Here is a 13165-nt window from a genome sequence, read left to right as displayed (position 1 = left end):
TCCAAGTTTTCTTTCGCAAACGACAAACAGTGCTATCTAGTGGAGAAACATTACATCACATGTAAAGCAAATACAGAACAAGTCCACCAGCTGTGCAAGAGGCTTTGGACATACAGCTAAGAGGGAATGGGCGCCCTCTGGTTTGCATTCCCTGTCAGACCATGTACAGAGTGGGACAGCTGTGACTGTGGGGGTGATGTCCGATGCTTTCACCCTTGTGTCCAACAAATACTGGCAGAGGCTCAGCAAGACTAAAATGAATATAAAAAATAAAGAAGGGCAAATTAGTAGTCTTATCTAGCCTCAGTTTTCCAATATTCTTTGTGCTGAGGTTGCAAGTTGTTATCTCTTCTTTATTCTGAGAAGGGACTTGCTTCTAAAATTGTTACTGGATACATTTTTCCCCATGGTTTCTTAAATGCAGTTCTCAAGGTTAGACTTAAGTATGGTCCAGAACCCATTATCGTTACTTTGTAGTGTGAAAATTGTGGAAGAAATTTAAAGGTCCACCTATAGAAAGGTCCAGGACAAGTCCTGTGACCAGGAGACCTGCATGTTCCTGTTGAAATATGAAATGAATGGCTGAAACATCTCTTCTGGGTCTACTACTGCAGAAGGTCGAACACACTGTACATTCTGCTTCTAAAACAGTTTTTATTCTGCTATTTCCACAATCTTTCAAACCTTCTTTTTGAGACCAAATTGATGCCATATTGTTTATTTTCTTAGATTAGATTAGTCTAAATCAGACATGATACTTCTGCTGTCTCCATTTTCGCCCACTGTGAGCTGATGAGAATCCTGACATCCACAGACAGACCACAAGAGTCATTAACGCCCAGCACACCCATTTAGGACGGTACTGAGTGTGTGTTAATACCTTTCCTTATTGTCTGAGATACAGCCTATTTCCTCTTTCTCCGGGAGACCAGAAACCAAAATGACCTAAAACAATAAAACACATTTGCAAGGTTTATGCAGTATTTTAAAATAGAAGAATTAACAACTATGTACAACCCATCTAATTGCCTTAGAAGTGACATGGCAATACAACTTTAAACTTGTTGCTTGGACCTTTATTTTTATTTGTAAAAAATTTCAGGGCAATTCTGTAGTGTGGTTGAGTGGTTGGTAAGCAGAAGTGAACATTTTACTTTTGCTTAAACATTACACATAAAACTTAAAATAAAATATTAATAGTGATATATTTGTTGACTCAAGTAACACTTTTACTCGAGTACATATTTGGAGCACTTGTTCCACACCACATTACCTTGAAACTGACTCAGTTTTAACATTTTAGGCGTGCCCCCGTAATTGTCTACAGCCTGTTTGCACTGTACCTTGGGGTAGCACTGACAGAAGCTCCAAATCATCCCGGCACACAGCATTATGACCCCCAGTGCACACATGGTCCCATAGACGAGTGGCTTTTCCTCCACCATGATGAAGAGGCCCACAGCTATCACGGCCATCCCTGCCACCATCAGCCCGGACCGATATGGCTTCCCTTCAACCATCATTCCACACAGCTTATAGTAAACCTGATACTCTAATACTTGTGGCACAGAGGTGATTGTGCAAGGCCAGTTTGAAGGTGAGGGAGGAGACAGGGTTCCAGTCTGCTGCCTATTACAGCCTGCAGACAGCATGGTCAGGTATAAAATTGCAGGTGTGTGCGGCTAACAAGGTCACTTTGCTGTTGGCAAAAGGAAGGAAAGTTAACAACTCAGCTTTGAAACAGTAGTGCTTTATAATAGTAGTTTGGTATGGTGAAAATTTAAATACAATACATAAAAAATACTGATAGGTCAGGCATAGAAGAAGGCTTATGATTGCAAAAAATGACATGCAAAATACATTTAAACTTCATTCATTGTGGTTAGCTGGAAAATATTGTAATTATGGGCCACTTCAAGACATAGACTGACTGGACTGACAAGTTAATTATTGACGATAAAAATCATTATAGCATTAATGCCTTGGATTGATATGACATCTTTTTTTTTTTTTTTAAAAACAAAACATTTTAGCATTTTCATTATTTCCTAATTCACTGCTCAAGGACACAACAACAGTATCACTGGTCAGAGCTGGGATCTAACTGCCAACCTTTGGGCTAATGCTATTGAGAGGGGCAAACATAACACTCTTCTCCTAAATTCATTCCCTATGAGCACCATAGAGTCATAACTGTAGTTTGACCACTTTTCCTCCTTTAATAAATGTAATAAGACACATTTAAGCTAAACAATAACCCTTTAGCTTTTAGCTGTTAAGGCACTGAGTATGTAATCGATATGTGCAAATGCAGGGCAGGCAATAGTGCTGATACAAAGATACAAATGCTTTGAAGCTACAGTAGTGGGTCACATAAATAGTAAACTGCAAAGTCCTTTAAAAATTCTGTAAACGATTCATGAGAAGTGAATCTCAAAGTTATTAATTCAGTCTTTTTCACGATTAAGCTCCAGGGATTCACATACAGTCAGTCCTTCATCTTCTGCTTTGGTGAGGAACATTCTTGGAGATAGTTTAGTATTTTCTGAATGTCTATAGTATAGCATTGCCTCCATTTCTTATCATAGGGACATCTTATGTTTAGAGAACAAGTCAGATAAATCACATAGCTGGCCAGATAATGCAGACATCAAATAAAAAAGTATTCTAGTATTCAAGGGACAAACCAGTGTGTAACATGGCTGTTACAAACTGTGAATTTGCTGCACCAGTTTAAAGCCCAAATAAACTGAGAAGTTTGCAACAGGAAGGACATCTACACAAAACATTGTTTCAAATCACGGCAAAGAATAGGAGGATGTTCCTGAGGCAGAAGATAAAATCCCTCAATTAGGTCAAATGATTTCATGCAACCTTCTTCACTGGCGAAAGATGCTTATATGAATTTTTAAAATAGATGTTTTCTAAACCTGTCTGATTTTGTGCACCTGCATAGACCACTGCAGACTGTGCAAATGCATGTGATGTAACCACTTTTACAAAATACTGTAACTATTCATTTCATTCCATCAGCATTTTGAGTCCATGCTGGCAGAGGCAAAGGCACTAACACTGATTAGAGTCCTCCGCAACAGTACTGCAGTCATTCAGCTGTTCACTCCACCCATCTCTGTTCACCCAGCTCTCCTCCTCTCTGTTTGCCCAGCTCTCTTCCTCGTTGTTCCTCCAGCTCTCCTCCTGGATTTGCTCCCGGTTGGGGTCCTGCCTGTGCTCATGGCTATGCTCCTGCCTGTGCTCATGGCTATGCTCCTGCCTGTGCTCATGGTTATGCTCCCGCCTATGCTCATGGCTATGCTCCTGGCTGTGACCCTGGCTCTTCATCACAGTATCATAGGAGGGTGGTGGTTCCATGGTCCAAGGTGGAGGTGTGGAGGGGAGTGGAGGGTCAGGTTCGGGTCCTCTGCTGACTGAATCCGATGACATTTCTCGTCGGATACGGTCCAACCTCCTGTAGAAGAGGAATACAGAGCTTAAGATACCAACTTAAGAACCGCTCTATTTTATTATTTGTTTAAACTTAAAACAAGCATTAGCAAAATCCCCCAAAAAGTTGTTGCTGACAGGTTGTTCAGGCCGGATATATCTAGCTCAGGTTATTGCAAATTAATGGAGGATGAAATGCAGCCATAGAAGAAAAAATTAGGTCAGTTAAAAATACTTTAAACTTATATAATTGCAATATATTGGTTGCCACACAAGAAACTACAAAATTGATATTAGCTAATACTTTGTTTAAATTAGTTGGGAAGTGTATGGAGTCAGAAAAAGCCCAGATGATGGAAACTGTGCCTCTGGTCTGTGTTTTACAGCTCTGGACAAGAAGCAGTCTTGTTGAAATTGTACTGCTATCATAGATCATGCTGTATAATCACAGTGTAAATTCAGGTACATTTATGCAAACTATAAATATGACCTATCCTTTATCACTAAATCTACTTTTTCCTCAAGTAACGATTATTGCAGTGGTTTTCTGCTTATTGCCAGAGCAGAACAAACCTCAAATGACATGCGTGCGAACAGCTCAGCCATTTATCAGGTGGCCTGCAGAGGTGGTACAGCCTGGAGTTTGTCTCTTTGTTTTATTTAGATTATCAAACACAACGGAAGCACACATTGTTTACCTATGTGGCATAAATCAGAGAGGAGGTACTGATGGGTCTGTAGCAAGAGCTAGTTCCCAAATATATGGAAACTTGAGCATCATCTTATGTGGAATTTAGCCAGAACAGTGGCACAGATAGGCGGCCACATTTCTGTCTGCCCCAGGGCAGACAGAAAGCACTGTAGATTTTAAGAATAATAGATTTAAGAATAATTAAAATCTACAGTAGATTTTAAGAATAATTGAGGGCCAATAAACCAACATATAGCCTACATTAATTAGATTAGATGAAATACCCACAAACACACACCTGTAGTTATTTCCTGGACACACCCAGAACTATAAACTTAAAAAAGTGTAAAGAAATGTTATTTTTCTGGATGACTCTACCTTTGTATGGCCAAACCCTGCTGAGGGCTGAAGCGCGTGCCAGTCCGCGGGTGCAGAAGAAAGTGTCCCGGGACGCCCGGTACCAGGTGCTTCTTCATGGCTCTACAGAAGCCCGCCCCCAAAATCCCAACACCCCCTAATGATAAACACACCCCAAGCCCGAACAGGGGAACTGGTCCGGTCAAACCCAAAAAGATAGTTACAACCACCCCCACTGTTGTCAGCACCAGCCCGAGGCAAAGGAGCGCGCCCTGGGGTATAGGCATTTTAGGAGCTCTACGCCTTTTGGACAAGCTCTCTTTCAACAGCAGCCACTCTACAAGACAGGAATAAACACCGCCAACGCGACAATAAGGCTGAAACTGTCTGAACCTCGCATCACAATGATATACTACCCCTGAGTTACCTTAGGATGCGTGGACCGACATCCCGTTTGCCGTCCTAACCATATCTCCCCCTTCTGATAACTCTGCGGGCTACTTCCTTCTTTTTACCGCATAAAACGCTTGCCAAAACATCAACCAAGTCCGTGCGTGTCCACACCGAGTCAACGGTGCCAATATTCCTCGCCTCATTGTCGTTGTCTTGTCTCCTGTTGCTGCGTTTTCGCTCTGCGCATAACCTATATCCGGTGGTGGAGCTGTTAGAGCGGTGTAAATGAGCAGAGTGCTTTCTCGCGGTGGGTTGGGGATAGACTGGGGTTGTCCACAGCAGGAATGGCAACAGCGGTGGTGCAGAGGTGGCAGTTGTGCGCGCGAGGAGTGAGGAAGTGAATTTGGCGAGGGGGGATTTAAATGGAGGACAGACAGGGCAGGGAGGAGGACTCAAATTGGTCATTCTACGGTCTGTTGTCAAAATAGGGCTAAACTGTTTACAAAAGGAAGTTCTGGGTTTCCTCTGGAGCAGCACGGAGCTTGGTTTTAGAAAAGGCATTAGTTCAAAGCAGAGATCCCAAATCCACATTAATTAGATATAGTCAGGAATGAGGAATCTTTAAGTGAAAATAATAACTAGGCAAGAAAGGCAACCTAAAAACATAATATTTATATGCAAATTAATGAGCCATCAACTTATTTTCTTCTCTAACAGTTACTTTAAAATACACATAAAAGTCCAGTACATGTAAGATATAAGTGTAATCGTTATCTAACAATGGCGAGAGAATAACCAAAGTAGGCTACATTTAATAAAATAGAGACAATTAAATTTGTGTTCTAATGGGCACTCTATACATCTCAGAGGGAATAGTTGAAATCAAAGAAGATATCTTGAATCAAAGGCATATGGGAGTCCAAATCTATTATTTATTAATGACAAGTATGTCCATTTAAAGAGGTTATGGTTTAGATCTAATGAGGACCTATAAGCATGCATAATCATTCTGTATTTGTGTCTAAATCTGTAGAGCAGCAGAAATTTGCCAGAGTGCCATCTCACCTTTGAATAGGGCTTCAGTGGTGATCCTCTGAGCTGGGGCGTCCTGTTACAGAGGTCCCAAAGGCAGAGCAGGGACTCCTTTTTATCACAAAATCAATATCCTTCATCGGAAAGTCAGAGGTAACCGTAATGCACATGCTCCCTCTAAAGCTAGACACTCTTGTTGTGTTCCGAACTGATTTATTCTCAGATATAAAAATATGTGTAAGTGTGCTTGTGTGCTTTGAAAGAGTGCTAAATTTTACACAACTTATGCTGCTCTGACGAACAGTGGAAAAATCATTTGGTCAGATGAGTCATCCGTCCTTTTCTCTAAAGATGTGTGCAATTTTCTCATAGTAAGGAGGACCTGTTTTAAACTGAGGCCAAATCTGCATTATATTATATTTTAACACATAAATGCAGCTGCTTTATTTTTCATTTGTGTTTCATGCATTTTCATTCATGCTTTTAGCAGATTCTCATAGGGATTTGCATCCAGACCAACCTATGGGTCTTCTGTTGTTTAGTTCCTATTGAGACACACATTTAAATTCACTCACTGGGCACCCCTACTATTGCTAAGGGTCAACAATGCACTCATGCATGTTTGTGGACTATGGAAAAAGTTGCAGTACCTAATAACAAGATTTTAAACTGTAGTACAAAGTTTGTATAGTGCAAAAACAGCATAATACAAAAAGAGATTCAACAACAAGCTTGGTAGTGATTGGCTGGAATTGTAACCAATAATCATAGCCCCTTTATTTTTAAATATAATGGAAAGTCTCAAAAGACTTCATATGTGCAATAAATGTGATAAATGAATGTTCCGTTACTAATGCACCGACCATATACAATTCTGATATTGTTTCCGATACTATGGATTTAAGTATCCACCGATACTCCATATCAGCCGATACCAGTACAGTGACTAAAAACTGCATTTTTTTCCTTCAGACAAAAATAAAATAAGACAAAACTGATCTAAATGTGTCATGCAGCTGCTATTTATCCCACAAATAACTGCTGAACAACTTTGTATAAATACAAATTCAAACATTATGAGACTTTCTGGGCCACTACGACCAGTAAATAGTTTTACATTGATTTATATGTTCAACCAGCATATCGACTGAACTGATATTTGGTAGCTGATATTTGACCCAGCATTGTTTTCAGTATCTGCACCAATATCCAATACCAGTATTGGATCAGTGGATCCCTATCTAAGAACAATAATGACTGATGAAAGTTAACAGTTTGTTACAGGCTTTTTTTGTTTAATGTTAGATACCATTGTGCTTTTTTCAATTCAATTCATTTTATTTTTGTAACGCCCAAAATCACAACAACAGTTGTCTTGAAGGGTGTTCATGTTTTGGTTGATGGGGGAAACCGGAATACCCGGAGGACATGGGGAGAAACATGCAAAACTCCACACAGAAAGGCCTGGGGGACCCGGGGATCGAACCAAACCTTCTTGCTGTGAGGCATGAGTGTTGCCACTCAGCCACCGTGCTGCCTACACACAAAAACAAACAGGAAAATCAAACAACAGGAAAATCAGACAAAACAAGAAAAATCGGCCAGGCAAGGAGGAGGGAGGGGGGCGGAGGAGGGCCAGGCGGGGAGAAGGAGAGGGTCCAGTTGTCATAAGGGCATCTGAAAGAGTTACACTCCACAGGGGGAGTGGGACAGAAGACAACACATTTGAAGAAAACCTACGTCAAGTTAGAAAAACTTTAATGGACCTCTTAGTGCACTTTGTCTCATTATGTCCAGACTTTTGTAACTCAATTGTCTTTTTTATTCTGTTTCTTATAGGCCACTTTGCACAAGAGCATGCCTGTATCTCCATCACATCTTGCATGCTTTTAAAAGTATATGTCTCCTTTTCAGTTTGTTCTTTTTTGGGTCCAGTGTGAAACTTTACACCTCAAAGCTGATCTCCCTGGATTGTCCAAACAGTGGTTCTGAGGCCAGCTGTGTGTCGGAGTATGCCCTGCGCAGGTGAGTGGAGCTACATGTGGTCTTTATAGCCACTTCATATGGAGGTGGGGGTCCCAGCCAAGGCGGGGGGTTGGGGGTGGGACTGAAGCCACCCTGCTCCATCGGAGGGTAGTCGAAATCCTCCCTGTGAGCACCACATCTGTGACGATCCATGTTCCTGTTCAAAATACAATCACATTTTATTGTAAGTACTATTTCATCCAAACATACATTGATTTGTGTCTGTGGTTTTAGAGATCTGATAGCACCAGAGTCGGGTTTCAATTGTAGACACAGGATCTGGATTCATAATGCACACAGATTGTACAGGATTATGCTCTTGTAGTCTGCCTCAGTAAATCACCTATGACCATTCACATACATAATTTAGATAGGACTTGGTAGGAATAACTTACATTTAGCCAAATGGATGCATGATATTATCAGTCCAAACGTGAACAGTGTCTATGTAAAACGAGATGACATCCACTTATATTTTATTTGACTAACTTCCCACCAAACAGGTTATTTTATTTATAATGTGCACCTATATGACAAATAACTCAGAAAGACAATAAAAAATACAATAAAACCTTTACTGCTTTAATCCTGTCTATTAAGTAAGATAAGTAGGGTATAATAAGTAAAAGTAAAGGGCTACAATAAGAGCTCACCTTGGCAGAAAGGTTGACTGTGACTCTACAAAGCGGCGGCCCGGGGGAGAGAAGAGCGCGTGGTTGCTGAAGTTGGGGTAGTCGTTGTACGGATAGTGAGGGCACTCCGGGTCAAACTCTTGATGGTTGTAATTCGTGGTCGTCTTACTGTTCATGGCCCAGAAGAGTCCCAGGATGAGCATGACGACCCCAAGCACCACACAGCAGAGAGAGAAGGCCTGCAACCGGCTCTGGTATGAGGTCAGAAAGGCGGTGGAGCCCCCGGTCACGATCAGGAGCGCTCCGATAACGATCGCTCCGTGGTGCAAAGAGGGCATCTTACCGGAGGAGAAGGGTTTTAGAAGCCTAGGAGTGTCCCATTGAGAACCGTATCCATGCGTAATGACACACCGCTCCAAAGTTGCAGAAATCCAGTTAGAGAATAATATTCCTAAATTGTTTGTAGTCAGAAGTGTTGTATTTGCATAAAACTGTCGATATAATCCAAAGACCCATTTTGTAGTTCCCGTTGCCAATAAGTCAAAGTATTGATAATAGACCGCGGCAAAGGGAGTAGCCAGGCGGATAGCTGAGTGTTTATCATCAGCAGATGGACGGGAGGACGGAGAGCACATTAAGAAATCTTTACTGGCGCCCCACCCTCCCTCTGTCTAATGTGTCTGAAGGGGACCACTTTAGCCCTGCGCGTGTGCACGCTCGTGCGTGAGAGATTCAAGTTGAACATGAAAAGTGACATAAGATAAAGTAAATACAGAATTGTACCATTACTTTATTCAGTGTAAAACGCACCCGTGTCAAAAGAGGGTACCAAAACCAGTTTGTATGTCAAAGTTTCAAGTTGGCTCTGTGAGGGTAATACTGAGAAAAATTGATGATAATAGTAACACCACGTTCAATTTAACTATGGGTAACATTGTTACGCACGGAAACAAATGTCCCCGAGTTCTGCATGGGCTACTTTTCGTGCCCCTGACCCTGGTACTCAAGAGAGAATATGGTTATTTTGCAGTTTTCTTATGTTTAAAAAAAAACAAAAAAAACTTTTGCAACAAGCAAGTAGTCAATCTTTGTTGTAATTTCCTAAACATGATTCGGAAAAATGAATTTCGTGTTTATAGCAACACTACTCTGATGTTGTACCACCACGAACTTCGGCTACATGCTGTAGCCCAGATGCGTGGTGTGACTATGTTACTGCTTCCTTATTGGTTCAAGTTCATTGACACTATTGCTCCAGAAGTGTAGACAGCCGCACTGTGGGCCTATGGGCGCACTGGACAGACTCATGTGCCCGTCTATCTGCTAACAAGAGCCAATCCCTCTGCAGTAAGGCGGGACGAGCTCACTACAGGGCACAGCGCACCTATAGCAGCCCACGGCATCTGTGCTAATCGATACAGAGTTCAAGAGCCTACTCCACCAAATGCTACGTAAAATTTGATGGTCTTCGGACTACAGTCTCCTCAAAAGATGGATTCGCTTTTGTATTTAGGTGGTTTGGTTGTCCTTTTCCTAGTGTGGATCAAAGTCAAAGGTGTAGAGTACGTGATCGTGCACCAGCGCTGGATATTTGTCTGTTTATTCCTCCTGCCCCTCTCCGTTATATTTGATGTGTATTACTATGTGCGCGCGTGGATCATCTTCAAAATGTGTTCTGCACCAAAACTTCACGACCAGCGCGTGCGAGACATTCAGAGACAGGTGAGCACGTCCCTGCGTGTGTGAGCTGTGCTGTTAGAATTGCATCCATGTTCAGTCTATTGTGGCATTTGGTAATACATCTTTATTAATTTACTGTATGACCCTTTGTTATTACCAGAGATGGAATGCTGGAGATCAGATCTGTTTCATGGCAGCCTACTGCATTGACTCTGCTCATGTTATTGCACAAGACATGTTCAGTGCATCCTGCTACTTCAGTTACACCCTACCAGCCTAGTTTTTATATTAAAGGTTTTCTATTACATAAAAAGAGAGACTTAACCTGCAAAGCACACAGATTATTATAAAGGAGAGACAGAGGTTTCTGATGACTCCTAACAAAATACAGATAATACAAGTACACAAAGGATAGCACCAAAATACATAAGTTGAATGTGTAATGTGCTTGCTTGTGACTGCACTAATAACTAACTTAACCTTTTCAGGTTCGTGAGTGGAGAAAAGATGGGGGTAAAAAGTTCATGTGTACTGGTCGGCCTGGCTGGCTCACGGTGTCCTTGCGAGTTGGAAAATACAAGAAAACACATAAGAACATCATGATCAACATGATGGACATCCTGGAGGTGGACACACACAGACAGGTATACACTAGTTGGGTTTCCATGCTTTTTGGGGACATTACATTGACTTTCATGCATTTCCTTGAGAATGATCCTAACCTTATACCATATTGCTACTTGCCTAACCTTAATTTAAACTCATAACCTATTTAACCCATATTTTAACTTCAGTGTTGTTGATCTATAAAGGGTTTACATAATTGGGACCTGATTTTTGTCCCCTAAAGGTGGCAGGTCCCCATAAATTGAGTGTGTGCACAGATTTTAGTCCTCACAATGTAATAAATATCCATCCACAGTGACTAAATATTTAGTTTAAGAATAATAAAGATTAGGACCGTTGCCATAGAAATTAACAACAACGGGAAGCCAAAATTAATGAATTTGCCACATTATTACACAGCCTTTGATATTACATTACATCAGCAAACATATAGCTTAATTTGAACTGTAAAGATGTTATTGTCCTAGGTGGTGCGTGTTGAACCTCTGGCCAACATGGGGCAGCTGAGTGCTCTCCTCAACCCAATAGGCTGGACTCTGCCAGTGCTGCCTGAACTTGATGACCTCACTGTAGGTATGGGACTTGTCATAATAGGACTGATTGAATGGCAAAACCCGCACAGAGAATATATGTGTCTGTATCTGCAGTATATGTATATTATGTTTCTTTTGCACCGGAGAGCTTATTTATCTGATTGTTTTTAAACAGATGATTTTAAAAAGAGCTACCTTAAAATGAAAAACCTTCAATGAAACAAAACCACACAAACATAGCCTATTCATAGGGAAAATGAAACATTTTAAAATGAAACATTTAAATAGCCTCTTTATGTGTTTCTGATTCCTGTTATTGGTAACATTTGTCAAACTTTTCACCATTCAAAAGATACTATATTTTGTCTTACATACTATGGCAATGGTCCTCATTTTTCATCATTGTGAAACCCATGGATAGCTGTGTAGATGCACTCACGCAATACATGCTACGTTATCAAATATCGAACTACAAAAGTGTATTTCTCTTTTTGTACAGTATTTCTCAGTCTTTTGAGTATCTTTAGATAATTATTTTATAGGAAATCATGAGCAGAGGTTGCTCTGTTGCTCTAGATAGAAATAGATTTACTAATAATTGTGATGCAGATTAGGCATTTCCTCCTTGTCACTGTATCCTGTGTGGACCTTTAGTGATTTCTATAATTGTGTTAGAAGATTGATGTCGTAGCTCAAAAGATGAAACTGGGAGGAAATGGCTGCCACATTGGAAGCCCATGTCGATCAGGTTTCATAATGGATTTCTTAATGTTATAAACGCAGCATAAACAATCTCATGTTTTCCCATCAGGGCCCAGCTGGATTCATTTTTCACACAGGTATACACAGTACATGTCAATAGCATACAATTCTCCTTTTTTACCAAATGGTGATTGAGCTGGGCCGAAAACATGGTACATTTGTGCAAAGGTTAATGTTAAAGTATACTTCATCATTGTGGTAACCTGTTCAGGATCATTTTGTTGGGAGGTGACAGTGCTCAATTCAAACAGTGTAAACCTGTATACATTCATGATAAACACAAAACCGCAAACATGTACAATATGTACCTTGTATCTTTTATTTGGTTGTAGGTGTGTAGTATAAGGTAATCCTGGACAAACCAGTGAAATAAATGTTGTTTTCCATTGTTTGTTGACATTGATAATAGCTCTCTTTTTGTCTCTCAGGTGGGCTGGTGATGGGCACAGGCATCGAGTCCTCCTCTCACATCTACGGCCTGTTTCAGCACATCTGTGTGGCCTTTGAGCTGGTGTTGGCCGATGGGAGTTTGATCCGCTGCACTAAGGTAAGCACTGGGTCTGAGTGCACTGTGGTCTGTCAAATGTTCTGTAATTGATGCACCAAGAAAAAAGGACTCCATCTCCAAGTAGAGAGTGGTGAGCACTATGAGGCCACTAATGTGTGGGTTTGGTGATGAAGCACTCATGATGCAGGACAGGATCTAATCTTAGGAACCTAATCGTCCTCTTATCACATAGAATATAGTGCTTTCTTGTTTTTTTACTGAAACAACTAATCTCTCTCTGTCTAACCCTGTCTTCTACATCCTTTTCTCCCAAATTAGTCAGCTTCATATTTTTGCTTATTGCATCCCCATATTTTGATCCTTTTCAAAATCCTCTGCAAACTTAAACTATCCTTTTGGACATTATCTCTCTATATAACATAAATAAATATAACATTCTACAATCTCTTCCTTAACAAAATATCACCTTTGCTACCGCCAT

At 40.8% G+C, this 13165-nt stretch overlaps 3 protein-coding genes across 3 annotated transcripts in view; 1 reads left to right on the top strand and 2 right to left on the bottom strand.

The window, feature by feature from the left end:
- Positions 1-2639: 2639 nt before the first annotated feature.
- On the bottom strand, positions 2640-5259 carry si:dkeyp-51f12.3 (uncharacterized protein LOC107988041 homolog). Its single transcript, XM_033964688.2, has 3 exons — positions 4920-5259; positions 4514-4829; positions 2640-3469 (listed from the first exon to the last, which is right to left on the bottom strand). The coding sequence occupies exons 2-3, from the start codon at positions 4777-4779 to the stop codon at positions 3067-3069; spliced, it is 669 nt and encodes a 222-aa protein (XP_033820579.1). The 5' UTR covers positions 4780-4829; positions 4920-5259; the 3' UTR covers positions 2640-3066.
- Positions 5260-7668: 2409 nt separating this feature from the next.
- Positions 7669-9318, bottom strand: si:dkeyp-51f12.2 (uncharacterized protein LOC100151460 homolog). Its single transcript, XM_033965596.2, has 2 exons — positions 8596-9318; positions 7669-8099 (listed from the first exon to the last, which is right to left on the bottom strand). Exons 1-2 carry the CDS (start codon positions 9207-9209, stop codon positions 7862-7864), a joined length of 852 nt encoding a protein of 283 aa, XP_033821487.2. The 5' UTR covers positions 9210-9318; the 3' UTR covers positions 7669-7861.
- Positions 9319-9969: 651 nt separating this feature from the next.
- Positions 9970-13165, top strand: part of dhcr24 (24-dehydrocholesterol reductase) — a 6755-nt gene continuing 3559 nt past the window's right edge. Inside the window, exons 1-4 of the mRNA XM_033965519.2 lie at positions 9970-10296; positions 10743-10898; positions 11349-11454; positions 12605-12723. Of these exons, the coding sequence (XP_033821410.1) occupies positions 10036-10296; positions 10743-10898; positions 11349-11454; positions 12605-12723 (642 nt within the window). The 5' untranslated portion in view covers positions 9970-10035. The remainder of the gene's footprint in view (positions 10297-10742; positions 10899-11348; positions 11455-12604; positions 12724-13165) is intronic.

This window comes from Periophthalmus magnuspinnatus, chromosome 4 (assembly GCF_009829125.3).
Source record: "Periophthalmus magnuspinnatus isolate fPerMag1 chromosome 4, fPerMag1.2.pri, whole genome shotgun sequence".
Lineage (NCBI taxonomy): Eukaryota > Metazoa > Chordata > Actinopteri > Gobiiformes > Gobiidae > Periophthalmus > Periophthalmus magnuspinnatus.
This window is presented reverse-complemented; position numbering and strand designations above follow the sequence as displayed.

What these genes read in the sequence shown, in the direction of transcription:
- si:dkeyp-51f12.3 (XM_033964688.2), bottom strand. Translation starts at nt 4,779, where the DNA reads ATGCCTATACCCCAGGGCGCGCTCCTTTGCCTCGGGCTGGTGCTGACA. An exon ending in CAGGGTTTGGCCATACAAAG is followed by an intron (nt 3,470 to 4,513) that starts GTAGAGTCATCC and finishes CCTCTTCTACAG; the next exon opens with GAGGTTGGACCGTATCCGAC.
- si:dkeyp-51f12.2 (XM_033965596.2), bottom strand. Translation starts at nt 9,209, where the DNA reads ATGTGCTCTCCGTCCTCCCGTCCATCTGCTGATGATAAACACTCAGCT. An exon ending in CAGTCAACCTTTCTGCCAAG is followed by an intron (nt 8,100 to 8,595) that starts GTGAGCTCTTAT and finishes TATTTTGAACAG; the next exon opens with GAACATGGATCGTCACAGAT.